This window comes from Phaeodactylum tricornutum, chromosome 24, assembly GCF_000150955.2.
Source record: "Phaeodactylum tricornutum CCAP 1055/1 chromosome 24, whole genome shotgun sequence".
Classification (NCBI taxonomy): domain Eukaryota; phylum Bacillariophyta; class Bacillariophyceae; order Surirellales; family Neidiaceae; genus Phaeodactylum; species Phaeodactylum tricornutum.
The window spans coordinates 369839-384047 of NC_011692.1; the positions used below are offsets into that span (position 1 = coordinate 369839).

The 14209-nt window shown below is 47.6% G+C and overlaps 6 protein-coding genes across 6 annotated transcripts; 2 read left to right on the forward strand and 4 right to left on the reverse strand.

Moving 5' to 3' along the window:
• Nucleotides 1–1136: 1136 nt before the first annotated feature.
• Nucleotides 1137–1502, forward strand: PHATRDRAFT_7780 (predicted protein; the record flags this gene model as incomplete). Its single annotated transcript, XM_002184496.1, has 1 exon — nt 1137–1502. A coding segment is annotated over one exon (366 nt), but the record flags the coding sequence as incomplete, so codon positions are not given.
• A 431-nt stretch (nt 1503–1933) lies between these two features.
• Nucleotides 1934–3479, reverse strand: PHATRDRAFT_30636 (predicted protein; the record flags this gene model as incomplete). The annotated part of the gene is made up of 1 exon (XM_002184570.1): nt 1934–3479. A coding segment is annotated over exon 1 (1449 nt), but the record flags the coding sequence as incomplete, so codon positions are not given.
• Nucleotides 3480–4246: 767 nt separating this feature from the next.
• On the reverse strand, nt 4247–5695 carry PHATRDRAFT_49805 (predicted protein; the record flags this gene model as incomplete). Its single annotated transcript, XM_002184571.1, has 1 exon — nt 4247–5695. The coding sequence occupies exon 1, from the start codon at nt 5414–5416 to the stop codon at nt 4247–4249; it is 1170 nt and encodes a 389-aa protein (XP_002184607.1). The 5' UTR covers nt 5417–5695.
• Nucleotides 5696–5738: 43 nt separating this feature from the next.
• PHATRDRAFT_30638 (predicted protein) lies at nt 5739–6687 on the forward strand (the record flags this gene model as incomplete). Its single annotated transcript, XM_002184497.1, has 1 exon — nt 5739–6687. A coding segment is annotated over exon 1 (882 nt), but the record flags the coding sequence as incomplete, so codon positions are not given.
• Nucleotides 6688–10413: 3726 nt separating this feature from the next.
• Nucleotides 10414–10773, reverse strand: PHATRDRAFT_40592 (predicted protein; the record flags this gene model as incomplete). The annotated part of the gene is made up of 1 exon (XM_002184572.1): nt 10414–10773. The coding sequence occupies one exon, from the start codon at nt 10771–10773 to the stop codon at nt 10414–10416; it is 360 nt and encodes a 119-aa protein (XP_002184608.1).
• A 783-nt stretch (nt 10774–11556) lies between these two features.
• On the reverse strand, nt 11557–12735 carry PHATRDRAFT_40593 (predicted protein; the record flags this gene model as incomplete). Its single annotated transcript, XM_002184573.1, has 1 exon — nt 11557–12735. One exon carries the CDS (start codon nt 12733–12735, stop codon nt 11557–11559), a length of 1179 nt encoding a protein of 392 aa, XP_002184609.1.
• Between the last annotated feature and the right edge of the window lie 1474 nt (nt 12736–14209).

Below are 14209 nucleotides of genomic sequence, written 5' to 3' on the forward strand. Positions count from 1 at the left end.
AAGTTGTGGGAGCCGAGATGGATGCTGGCGTAGAAGGAAACGGAAAGTTCCGAGTCCGGACAAAGAGAGAGGGAGAGGTCGAATGCGAAAGCGAGAGAAGACCAACCCCTGTGAGTGTACTGGTGTTTGTGTGTGTGTCGACAAGTAGAAAGAGTCCCACCGAACGCAATGGAAGATAAGAGGGCAGTAGTAGTTGGCTTGTAGCGTCCTCGATTGGATCGCTTCTGGGCTCGTTGACGGTGAAAGCTGGTGTTCGTATGCTCGTTTGTTGGTGCGACGGGTCTCTCTAGTGCCCCGACGACTAACTAGCTAGCTAGATGTCTCCGTACCGTAGTCCCTTGTATGTTCTTGTGGAGAGCTGCTCCCTGTCGGCGGATTCGAGAATATATTGGTACGGTGGCGTTTCTAGCTAACTGTTGGTAAGTTACTGTTACCTCCTGACGATACACACCCGACCGGTATCTAACAATAAAAAAAGATGCCGAAACAGATTCGGAATTTGTTCGTCGGTTTCGGCAATCGGAACTTCGAAGTTCGGCGACGTGTGTTAGTACACCCGCCGGCTTTCTATGGAGTGCTCACAATAAACCCGGAGATAAGTGAATCTACGTCATCGGTCCCCGTCGAAGAAAGCTACTTGTGGGTAGTAGTAGTAGTGCAGACACAGACTCAACCACGATTGATGCCCAGCAATCCCACTGCGGCGACACTATGGCCACAATGGGAACGATCCGGGTTCACTGTCAATTCCATTTTTATTAATAATATCATTGATAGCTTGGTTGCCATTGTTTTCGGTGAAAGCGTGACCGTATCGGCTACTGTCTGTATCTATTATTGCTAGCGGTATGATGAAGATGGCTGCGACTCGAGCAACGATTCGGCTGGGCCGCGCCCTTCGGCCCGTCCGGTCGGTCTCTCAAGCCATTCGCACGTCGACCTGTATTGCGACTACACAACAAAGTCTCATACCATCACTCGTGGTTCCCACAACCTCTTACCGAAGTATGGTGATGGTGACCCAAACCAAAGCGGATCACGGCTCGGGGGAGAACCTGGTTGCCTCCAACGACGACCAGAAGAAAAGTAGTCCCCACACGAGCTTACCAACGCCAACGACCGTACCAGCCGACGATACTCACCAATCGCAATTGCTGGTCACCGATTCCTGCTGGAACCGTGTCCGCACCTTGGCGGCTCGCAAACAACAGAGTCTCGATGACGTCTATTTGCGCGTATTCGTCGACGCGGGGGGTTGTTCCGGATTCACCTACCAATTCGAATTGGACCAGGAAGCTCTCGCAGCGGATGACGTTGTCTTTGTGCAACCGCATAGCGACGGCAACGGTACCGCCCGCGTTGTGGTGGACGAAACCTCACTCAACTACATACGCGGATCTACCATTAATTACGTCCAGGAAATGATCAAGAGCAGCTTCGAGGTTCAGGAAAATCCACAGTCGGAATCGGCCTGTGGCTGCGGCAGTTCCTTTGCCCTCAAAAACTTTGCCGCCAACCCTGCTTTAGATTGAAAACTAGCTGAAAACCACAAAGCACAGCGTTTTACAAAAATCGATCCGCAATTCCTCCTAGATTTTGTGTACATATATCTTTTGTTGTTGCTATAGCTAGCTAGCTGATTGGGTCAAGTTAGTTACCCTTGTATAAAGGGTTCGTTGTTACGCAAGCTGCGGGTCGCCTATGACCGTGTCCGTGCGAAGCGCCCAACTATCCGTGCCGGCTCGCCATCACACACTTGGCTAGGACTCACAACTCCGTATCGGGTCAAGATATCGGATGCTTGCTGTAACAAGGCCAAGTCCTGTGGCAAAGCACGCTGCGATTGCGGATTCTCGAGTGTGCTCCGCAGCGGATCAAAGGCCTCGGAAAACTCGCGAGCCAGATTTCCGTCAGGCCGCACCACCGCATTGTTCAAGTGACACGGAACTACCCGTTGCATATCCCCGAAGCGGGTCGTGACGCGATCAACCCATGCCAGGGTTGCCACGGGCTCGCGATCTAGAATCAGCTTGGTGAGAATAGGTGGACAAAACAATTTACCGTCTTGGGAGATAGCATCAAAACTAGGCACATCGACGGTATCGTCCTTCCAGCTCCAAGGATACAGGGTGTCGCCAGGAATAGCACCGGCTCCCAAATTCCGCATTGGGGATGGAACTTGTTGAGATTCCCGCAAGGCCTGTGATACGGTTTTGACTTCAATTTGCGAAGGGAAAAATACTAGTCCAAACTGAACCATACGGCGCCAGCCCCTTTGGCGTGTTTCCGCATCGTCTGTTGCTAGTTCCATAGCATTATTTCGCGCGTGGAACAGAAGGGCGCGGGGATCCTCCTGGATAATTGCAGGTGCGTCCTTGGTAACGGAACAAACAACATCGGTCACCAGGAGAGAATGTGTGGACTTGTGGTAGAATGCCGTTTCAGAGAAAGCACCAACCGATTGAAAGTGAAATGGTCCCAGTGTTTCGAAATCAAAATCGTGGGCCCATTCAGGCAGTGAGTTTCTACTTCCGGAAGGGTTGATGGTAGTAGGCAATTCTTGAAGACGGTTGCTTCCTACTTGGGGCAGTCCATAGAAAGACAAAGGCAGGTTAAGGGGAAAGCTCCATTGCCCTGGTTGAACCCAGGCGCTAGCGTTGGGGTATTGTCGACAAAAGGAGCAAAAAGCAGCCTTGTGTTCGAGTGCCACTGTGCCCAAGACTATATGGCGGACAGGCCCGTGCTGGGCTTCTAGCGAGTGCATATGCCGGAGCATCTCTGGGGTTGGTGCGACAGGATTGTACACCCACAGTCCACCGCCACTTGAATTTGAGAGTTTGACCACAATCTGCCGCACGGGAACGTTGACGTTCACAATACCTTGAATCTGATCGTGCGTCCACATAAGGTTGGGAATCACTGTTTCTTGCAACGTTTTCCTTCTCGTTCGAGTACCCGCCAACGGTAGTAAAGAAAAGGCTACCTTGCCGATTGGCCAGTAGGTGTCTTTCGTCAATGGCGGGGTTGGTACCAGATAACTAGGGGGTGTCACGGCTGAAGCGGGAGAAGTGGCGAGAACAGTAGAGGAGAAAAATGTCGTCGTCGTTGTTGCTGCAGTCAGAAAAAAACCACGACGGGTCCGACGCGACACTGTCCGAGCAAGTTGATCCCTCCGTTCGACAGCGCCTTCATCGGCAATATTCTGTAATTTTGAATGCAGACAGCTTCTGTCATTTTTAGACGGAACCCGATGTGAAAGCGAAACCGTGTACAACTCGTTTGAACTGTGAGTGGTGCCGACAAAGCCTAGGACTTCTCGTAACCGAGCAAGCAAACCAATCCAAAGAAGCAATCGAAAAGTATATATTTGGCAGTGCTCCATTTCGGAACAAGAAATCAAAAGTCAGCAAGAGTTTGCTTAATAAGTCTGCGTCCTTCCTTATTCAAAAGCTTCCAGCATGTACAGGTGCCTGGAGAGCTTCAGTCAGCTTCGTAACGTCGGCATTCGGCTTTCTGTTACACATCACATTATGTCTCTGTTTCCCCGTACTAATGGAAGCGAAGGGATTCGAAGGGTAGGTAGGGTGGTGGTCGACGTTGGGAAGACACCCGATTCCAGAAAGCACAGTAGACTACCAACTACTATAGATAATGATGTTTGACTGTGAGTATTCCCTACAAACCCAAAAGTAGGAGTAGGTACACAAAGTTCCGGATTCCTCATGAAGGAAAATCATCCCTACCTCTCTTTCTGTTTTGTTTTGTCATTGACCATCAATGAGCTCTACAATGGTCCAAGAAATTCAACTCTATTGGTCGGCATTGACAGTGAAACCAACAACGAGTCTAATCCCTTCAATGTGAGTGTGAAATATGGAAACTGTCGCTGGCGTCGAAAAATGGACAAAACGATAATCAGGATCGGACTCCGGTCGTCATATAGTAGCATCAAGCGAGAAATGTGGTTGCACAGCGTACCAAGTAACATACTTGTAAGATATATTACCAGAGATGCACTGTATGATAAGCTGGATTGCTGTGAGGCCGAACGGAAGATAGCAACATGCTATCAACTACTGCGGTATCCTCCAGATTGACAATAATGTGCATGTAGAGTAGTTTGGAACTATTCATTAAAGGAACTGGGAGCGCAATGCTGGTTTGCCTACATAATTTATTTGATTCTGAAAAACAGAATACGCGGAAATCTCTGCCACTGGAACCACGCCGTCTACACTCTCAAACCTCATGACGATTCGCCTCGAAAAGTGGCGTAGGAGAACGAAGCCGACGTCGACGGTTCACTCATGCTGGCATCATCGTACGAAACTTCTTCCAACAAAGCTGCGCCTGGATTGGTTCCCGTGGCCGCGGCCTCGGCCTCTTGGGCTTCGTCCGTACTGCTGCCCCGCTGGTAGTGTTCCGCCCGAGTCTGGTGAACGCGTTTCATGGCAACGGCACGGACCTTGGCCATGCGAGCATCCCACGCGTACACAATTCCCGTTCCGGCCACAACATCGTGCAACAAGCGACCGTCGCGACGGGTTATTCCCATGATCCCCAATATGGGCAGCACGGTCGTCGTCAGAGGTAGGATCGCGGTGCGCACCATCGCTTGTCGCAGCGATACATCCTCGCCGGTGCGGCTGCAGACGACCTTGATGCCGACAATGGCCATGCCGAGAGTCTGTCCGGTAACAAGGACGGTCAAGAAAAAGCAGAGTACCCAGTATACACAGTACATGACAAAAACCCACAGGGTGTCACGACTGACTTTTTTCCGTACTGTATCTGCGTCCGTATCCCTGACAAACAGAATCCAACAGAGTTGTAGGACAATGATAATGCCCGCAAAACTGAGTGTTACAAACAAAGTATCCAAAAATATCGCAACGGCTTTGGAAATGAAGCCGGTGAAGTGACCTTGTACGGCAATGGCTTGGTCGATGCGTACTTTGGGACAGCGAGCAGCGCGAGGTCCATTGATAGCGGTAGGACCGGGAGACGGCGGCAGGCGCCCACCGTTTGCGTGGCTCCATTGGAAGCGGCGCATACGAAAGAAAATCAAATCTGCCACAACCAGCTGTGTACGTAGTTTGTCCAGAACCTGCGAAAAGACGCCGGTCGTGGATTGCGCAATGATCGCTCCCATATCGGACCGGCCAACAATATCGTTGACGTCTACCCGCTCCAATACCGAGTTGATGTCCACTTTGGCAACATGTCGGTTCAGATCAACCCTATCTAACAGCCGATCGATGTCAACCTTGTCCAGCAACTCATTCATGTCTATACGTTGCAACAGACTGTTCACGTCCACTTTACGTACGACGCCGTCCACGTCGAGACATTCTACCACCGGAGCGGCAACCGCTCCAATCGCTCGACCGCAAAGTTCCGCCATCGGATTGGTCATTTCGAAATTTGGAAGCTAGCGTGATATACAATCTTGCACAATGCATGATTATGCTGGTAAGCGCATGGAGCTGAAAACAGAGATTTGTATTAGACTTCCATCGAAAAAATGAGAGGCTCGTCGAAATTCGTCGGTCGCCAGAAAAGTTTGTCGCATTGATTCAGGATTTGGTATATAGCGGCGGGTGTACTTTCACGCTGTATGCCGATTAGCTGACTGTGACAATGAGCGCGTCCCTTTTGCAATCGACCAATCCTATCAACGCTCCTGACAGAAAAGCCGGCACCAAAGATTGTGAACATAGACAAGAAGCGGAAAACGTGGCAGCAAGGAACTAAATTCATTGACAACAAACTACGAACCCAAGCCATTCGTGGCACGCGACAGAAATGAGACAGCACTCCTGTATTTTAATCGTTACAAAAGCGGCAAAGACAACACAAGTGCTATTCCGCTTCCTTTGTCTTTGCTTCATGACGAACATGTCGTTGGCTAGCCACACGTCCAATCATGCCGTCATTGTGGGTTCATCACGCTACTGGTTTAATTATCGCCACGAAGTCAATGCGTTGTCGATCTACACTCTCTTAAAAGACAACGGATTTCGCGACGAGAACATTGTCCTTATGCTCGCGGACGAATATGCTATTAACCCACGCAACGTTTTGAAAAACGTGATGTACCCTGGAAATCGTAAACGATCCTTGTACGATAAGACCACAGAAATAGACTACCGCGGTGAGGATGTAACCGTACAAAACTTGGTCTTGGCTTTGACAGGACGGCAACGCAAAGGACTCGCCCAGCTACAGTCGGATCGCGATAGTCACATTTTGATCTACTTGACGGGACACGGTGGAGATCAATTTTTCAAATTCCAAGATGTGGAAGAACTGCTGGCAACGGAAATTGCCTCGACGCTGGATCAGATGCATCGAGACGGATTGTACGGGCAGGTCCTTTTGGTGGCCGACACGTGTCAAGCGTTTACGCTCGGTGACAAAATAACGGCTCCCAATGTCACCGTGATTGGGAGTTCACTCCGGGACGAGTCGTCGTACGCACATCACTCTGACATGGAAATTGGGCTTGCTTCAATTGAGCGATACACGCACACTTTTATGGAGTACGTACGGGCCAACGGGACATCGCATAGCCTTCAACAGTCCATGGTGGACGCGTATCCATTTTTAGTACAGCGGGCCCACATCGGGGCTAGGGATGATCTGTCTCCGCGCAAACTTTCGCAAGTACCGCTGTCGGATTTTTTTGTAGCCCGCGAGAAGGCACAAAAACCCTTGTCCCCATCTCTGCGCATTCTTGAAGAATTTGAAAATACCCCAACGGTTCCATTGCGACCTCCGCCATTCCTATTCGGTTCTGAAGATCCAGTTTTGGAGCAAATGCAGCAGCCCGAGATGTCAGACCATGCATATATTGAAGGACAGCTAGAACCGAGCGATCCCTTTTTCCTTTTTTCTGTGGCCTTAACGCTCATAGCCTTTTCTTGGGCCAGCCTTCGCTGGTAGATTCAATTCACTTCACAATTTTTCAGAGTTGGAGACTGTTTTTTTGTAAGAGGCTTGCTCGCGAAAGTCCCGAAAAAATCTTGACTTCACGTTGGGACCAAAATGCTTTTACAACGGGGGATTTAAGTGGTCATCATCGAAGGACTCGCGTCTGAAGAAGAGTCAGTTGCATCTCTAGCCTCAATTGACGGAATTCGATAAAGCGGAATGGAGAGACTACCGATTACATTAACAGCCAAAAACGTCCTATCTACTCGCGTTCAATTCGGACATGGTAGAGTAACCGAGCTGTCTGGAGGATAGATCACTAACTCTAGCGGCATCCAGAGGCCATCTTTGAGCGTGATGCAATTGACTCAGCTTGCCCCGGCTTGTCCAATTTTAGCGAGTTGTTGTCCCGTACACGCTCTCAACCCAGCACTGACATCTTTCCGATCACATTCCCAGAAAAAGACCATTCCAATTTTTAGCAGTCGATGCCTGATTTGTCTGGAACAGCAAACAGTGGACTCTTTATCGCGCTTTCTGTTTCTGTAGGTATATTGACAACTAAGGATGTACCTCCGCAGAAAGCGTCAGCGCGGAGTATTCTCTCTTGGCATCCATTCAACAACAAGGTGGACCTAAAGCTAGTCTCCAAATGAATTTCTTGGATTCCAAAAGCAGGGTGCACGTGACCGAAGACGTGTAGCAACAGATGCTTTCTAGCTAATTTGAAATCGGCGTTTTCGTAGAGCTCGCCTCTAAGGTAGGGACAGGTAGCCCCTTGCTTTTCGTAGCCCAACCCACTTGGAGGCACATGTGTCAGCAGAATATTAGTATCAGAAGGAATCTGCCGCCAAAGTGATTGGCGTTCTTGCCTACTACACTCAAATCCATTTGATAAATATCTCTTACCGAGGGCTTCCGCACGGCATATGCATGTTGGTGATCCGTAGATTGTGAGACCTCGGAACCTGGTTGCAGTGTCATGTAAGTAGCAGACACTCTTATTGCCTCGGAGGAACTCTTGAAGAATTGATTTTGCCCGTTGGAAGGATTCCTTGTTGTTGTTGGCGTGCTTAGGATCCAAATAGGTGTCATGGTTCCCTGCAATAAAGACGACTTTCTTAAAGTTTGGTGCTACATCCGTCTGTATCCAGGTCAAAAAATCACAAAAGTGCTCAACAAGATCAGTCTGATTGGAATAGTTAGCGCAGATATCTCCAGAATGTAGAAAGAGATCCCCTGGCGGAATGTTCAATTGCCTGTGTAGGTTGTGAGTATCGGAGACATGGACAACACGCATAATTGCCTTCGGCATCTGGTTAGTAGTATGCAACGTGTTTCCAAGCAGCTTGAGCTGCTGTTGAAGTCGGGCTGTCCAATTGTGAGTCTGCTGCAATCGAAATGTTGTGTGCCCACCTGCAATACGGCGCAATTGATCTTCTCGTGTCCACCGGCGAGACATGACACCTTTGCATACAAGCCCCGAAATTTGCTCGGACGTCAACAATGCTTCTTCAGGTATAAGTAGACCGCGGACGGAAGTCTCCAGATCCAAGACTGTGGAAACAACTCCGTCAGCCCCACATTCGATGCATGCACGGAACAGGGATAGATTCGCATGCACCATCCCGCTAAAGACAATACGCGCCGTCGAAATGGAATATTTGATAGCCGTGCGCAGCAGGTTGAATTTCACTCCAGCGCCTCTTTCAGTACAGTATTTTAGCAGTTCTTGGTCTTCGGTCGCAATGATCAACACCGTGTAGGACTCGTGTCGAAGGATGCGTATGGCATCACTCGCGCTTTCCACATGATGAAACGATGCAACGAAGGTACACGCTGATACTATTGATACAGCTGCTTTGTCGCTACAAACACATAGCACACTTGCTATCTTCTTTTCAGTTACTTTCCTTGAATCAGCAAGGTTCTGCATTTCTTCTGACCAAAGCTGATCGAGCCCATGTCGTCGAGATTGATCCTTTCAGGTGCATTTATCGACGCAAAGGCCGTATTTGTTTCCTGGGTGCTGCTGTCTGGGCGACCGGCGCTTGTCCTCTTAAGAGGACACGAAAAAAGCGAAAACTAAATGATAATTGTGTAGCTCTAGTACAATATTCAACGCAAAACTGGATTTTGACCATGGTGGTCAAGAATTGTATTATCTTTTCGAGACTTTTAGTCGAATGCATGAAAAGTTAAATAAAATGTACGTTATTCACTATGGGAGGTGGCCATATGCTCAGAATAGCACAGCTTTCCATTTTTGGTGCAGCAAATTCATGGTTCTCTACCACTGGGTTTTCCCTCATAATTGCACAGGGAGCAGACATGTGTTGACTTACTGGAACACACCAAGCACCTTCCCTGTAGCCTAATGCTGGTTGAGTTCCCTTTGCTGTCCCTTCTTGTCTTTTTTGTAGGGGATAGATGGCACTCTCCCGTTATCCTGCAAAGTGTTGGACTTATTTCCGTAGCAAAAGAACATCCCCCTCTGACCAATGTTCTGTTGCCTCCAACTGTGTCATATTGGTTATCCACAAGCTCGTCAGCCAAGTAAGTATAGAAGTCTTTCTGTTTCTCATCTTTCCCGGTACCCGTGTTATGCCCTGTGCACTGACTCTAAGCTAGCCAGGTATCAACAACAAGCATACCAAAAATTGATAAGTTGACCCTCATGGACCAATCTAATGTACCCAATTTCCTTTCAATCATGAGGGTATCCTGACAATGACAATTGTGCCTGGCTACCATTCCGCATATAGTAAAGTACAATTCCGCTGCTTTTGGTTGTGATACAACAATTTCAATTCTCTCTGGGTCAGCATTTGGCAATTGCTGAATCTGTCTCCATTGATGTCAAACAAATGGGCTCCTGGCATCAAGACTGAAGCATCACTCCGGAACATCCACATGGCGCATTTTGGATCTCACAGCCATTCTCTGGCTTTCAATCTATGGCAACACACATAGGCAGCCCATGATTAATCCAACTCCCCCTTGCCCATACCAGCGGGAGATTGACTCATCAACACAAATCATGTGGGAGGGCTTGAATGCAGTACTTTGATGATCATTGTACCTTGCTGCAAAGCCATCAGCAAGTTTCCATCAGCAGCTCTGTGAACTCATACCTTCTGGACACTCAGAAGGCTATTCACTCCAGCAGAGACATTGCCATATGTCATTAAACCTGCTGTCTTGACATTCCTGTCTGTCCAAAGCATGTTGCAGGAATATACTTTGATAGTGCAGTTGTGGACCAGAGCTGGGATTGGCTTGTGTACTCAAACTTTGTTGTCAGAATGACTATTCCAAAAAATCAAAGGAGCTCTCCAATAGTGATGATATGCTTGCTCTGTTGCACAAGAGCATTGTTTGTTAGCTGACACATAGTGGTGAGCTGTTTGGGTGGAAACATCAGCAGGAAAATTCCAGCCTTGAGTACTTTCTGCAAATATCAGATCTTGGACCCAAGACTTAACCAATAGGTGTGGAAATACCAAAGTCTTTGATTGGCACACTGCCATTTGTATCACTTAGAGTAGCTTCATCATCTTCATACCAGTTTGTGTGGTGCGCTACTACAGCAGGGACAGCTCCTACCTTGGAAAAGATATTGTTACCAAAGGCAGAATTGGGCAGAACTGGAAATACTAGTAGCTGTACCGGTGACTCCATGTCTTGTTCTAAAATTGGATCTTGATCAACCCCTGCTTCCATATGATGCAAATAAGTCTCTGCTGCAATATCTGTTGCTAATCTTGGAAGTGCACCAATTTTGTTGAGCAGGTTGTTGGGTGCTGCCGCAGCTGCTGTATCAGAATCATTTGGTGACATTGTCAAGTTTGGTACAAATGCCTTGACGCTACGGATGTTTAGAGTGCTATGTTTGACACATACTTTCGTAGACGATCAAAGGCGTAAAAACATAAGATTATAGAATTGTCTGATAGACTTGGGGTATGAACCCCACATGTAATGCTTGACGTAGGGGTTTTCTAGGACAGCGCTTATGCAAAACGTTTTCCCGAGTACCATAGAACCAAAAAAATTGTGTCTCGGCGCGGCTATCCCTGTCAATTGTGGATAAGGTAAGTAAGTCATCCGTCGCTAAAACCTGTGACATAGGTAGTAGCATGAATACATACAATTTATACCTTTGTATAGGAAACACTACAGGGGCTCTCTTCCGCTTTTATGGTTCACCGATTAGAAACGGTATGATGTCGAGCGCTTGCAGTCCGTCGATCGTGCTACGCATAACAACTAAAATCGATGAAGCGAAAGCCAGGAAATTCTAGAAAGATTTGCATCTCAAGCATTGATGACTCCTATATGCAACGTTGAACTCAGTTTTTGAACATGTGATTGAAATACCGGATGATTTTAGAAAAGAAATTTTCCGGACTCTTTTACTTCTTTGTCATTGATGGTTAGTAGTGATCCCCGAAGAGACAGGCAGTCTCAAACAAGTCAAGCTATTTCTTTCCCCGTCAACAACTGTACTGCTAATAGCAATCTATAGGCATCAGTCTAGGATTCATTTCTACCCTGCGCTTGCCCGTTCATCGAAAACACTGATGCGCCGCGTAAATCTAAGAATGATAGACTCGGTATAAATTACCCCGAAAGCACTACTTTCGCAGCAAACGCTACGCCTATAATACCAAACAGTGCCGCCACGATGGACTCGATAGTCTCATCGTCCAAGACACGTTTGGAAGCTAGATAGGGTGCGACTTGTCCGCCCACTACAGCACCAGGCACCGTGTACTGCACCAAATTCCAAGGTACCACTTGCCCAAGAGCCGCCTGAAGCGTCAAATCTGGGCTCAGGATCATGAGTTCATTGGCCAGGACTGAGAATTGCACAGTGGCGGCCGTCAGCGCTGTCAGGACTACTACAGCCACTGATGTACCAGCAGCGACCGGCAGCGGCATGCAAGATATTCGTACCAGTTGTGGTAAAATCACTTCACCGATTCCAACACCAAGTAGACCAGTAAGCGAAGCTCCAGCGGTAGTTGCTCCAATTGTTTTCCACGTTAACTTGTCTGGCTCGAGATAGGTAAAAACTGTGCCGTCGACAGCCGTTTTCGTGCGGATTATTGGGTCTTCTTGTGTTGAAAAATCGCACTCCTCGCTAAGTGCTACTGGTTTTTCGCTGAACAGTAGAAATGCACAGAGTGTCAACATGAGCGTAGAGTACAAGATTCGCAGAAACGTCGTTTCTCCCGCCAGCGAAGGCTCCAACAGCGCTCCAGCAAAGGACGTGGGTAGGGCCAATCCCAAGAACTTAAAGGCAACTCCCCAGTCGACCAGCCCTCGCCGCCAATAGCCGGAAAGGCCCGATAGAAAGCCGAAACATTCAGTCAATAGGGCACTGGCAATCGCGGCGGCTGCGGTTTGTAAAGGATACTCGGGGCCTAGCAACGGAAATATTAAAAGCAAAATAGGGCTCAGCAGAGCAGCTCCGCCGATGCCCGCGGACTGGCACGTAATAGACACAGCCATTACCGTAGGAAACATGAAAGCATATCGAAACGGGTGATCCTCGGCAGCAAAAATGTCATGAATGTAGCTGGGAAGAAGCAAAGGGAGGCCATTTATTGTAGTCTGTATGGATTCCAGACCTTGGCCGGGATCTATGAGAGCCGTCCGCCTAGATAGTGGCGGTCTTCTCGAATTGAAAAGAGAGGCACGGAGGACTTTTGTCGGCGCTATGTAGAACGAGGTAGCCGATTTGGCGATGAGCAAGAGCAGTGCAATGCGATTGTCTGGGCGCAATCCAAAAGCCATGCTCCAAGGTACGACGATGGTGTGATTCGAAAAGCTAATCTGATTCTCGTGGAACTGGAACGGGTGTTGTGACTAGAGAGATGTTTACAAGGAACGGCCTTAATCGAGATTCTACCGAAGATGAACCAGCTCGAGGACTGCCACGTATGCGGTGGCCTGTAGTTCGAAGATCTCTACTTAGAGATACCGTCACAAACGGCTCGGCATCATCGTCACGATTGATTGCCTTAGAGGAAATGAGTTGTTTCTTGCGTTTCCATTTGACCGCAATCTTCACGATTGGCTAAACAGATATGACGTGGATGTCTGAGTCATTAGTTGTACATAGCACAACCCGACAGCGGATAGCTACTAACAAGTAAATCGATGATAAAAGAATGTCTTACAGCTCAATTAGATTACATTGATGTAAGAGGAAATTCGCAAAATCGGTGATCAGACCATGCCAAATCCACTGACAGTAAATGGGTGATTTACCGCTCCACGTGTTTTTTGTTAAATAGATCTTGCTACTGAAAATAAATGAATGCAACATTTCGTCATGAGTAAAAACATATGCGTAAAGACTAGGGACGACAACTTACATTAAGAGCTTAAAATCAGGATGGGCTGCTTGCTCACTGTCGAATTCACAATCAAGCAAAGCTAAACAATTGTGTTTTCGTAAGCTTAAAAATTGGCCGATGGCACTGTAGCTCTGACCTCAAAGTAAATTGTTACCGTGCCAGGAAGGCTCAAATGGTGTCCACTTGGCCGGCACCTTAAGTCCGACAACTGCTTGACTGTGAGGACTCTTGCGTTGCTATTTCTAATCTATCCTCTCATCGGCAATATTTTGTGATGGGAAATACTCTCATGAATGCTAGCTCCACAGTCATTCAAAAATCTTCTAAATTGTACATAATACCTGTATACGTGATATGTCAGAAAACGGATAAATTACTTGTAAGTATTTGAGGTTGTTGCAGGACAAACCATTTAATTGGTTTGACATTGTTTAATAGTGAGCAACCGCGTACATAAATGAATTTTCCTCCTACAAAAAATTAAATTCAAACGTTAGTCATCACCAGGCCGGTTTAAATTCGGTTTTGGGGCCAAACACCGCAAATAAGGTTTCAGAAGCACCGCAAATAAGCTATTTGCGTCATTTGCGGTGCACGTAGAAGTTGTACTATTTCTACGTAAAATTACCTGCAATCAAAGTCAATTTTGACTTTCATTTGAAGACTTTTCCAGCTCTCATTTCTGAATAGACAACCCTAACCCCGCGAAAACTAAAGAAATACAGCGCAAACCAGGGTAAATTCAGGGTTATTCTAGAGGGTTCCGCAAATACCCGCATTTAATTTTGAAAAACACCGCAAATAAGCTATTTGCGTTATTTGCGGTAAACACCGAATTTAAACCGGCCTGGTCATCACAGAGGAAACTGAGCGTACTACTCCATCAGCAGTAAGCGCTATGCTGTTAG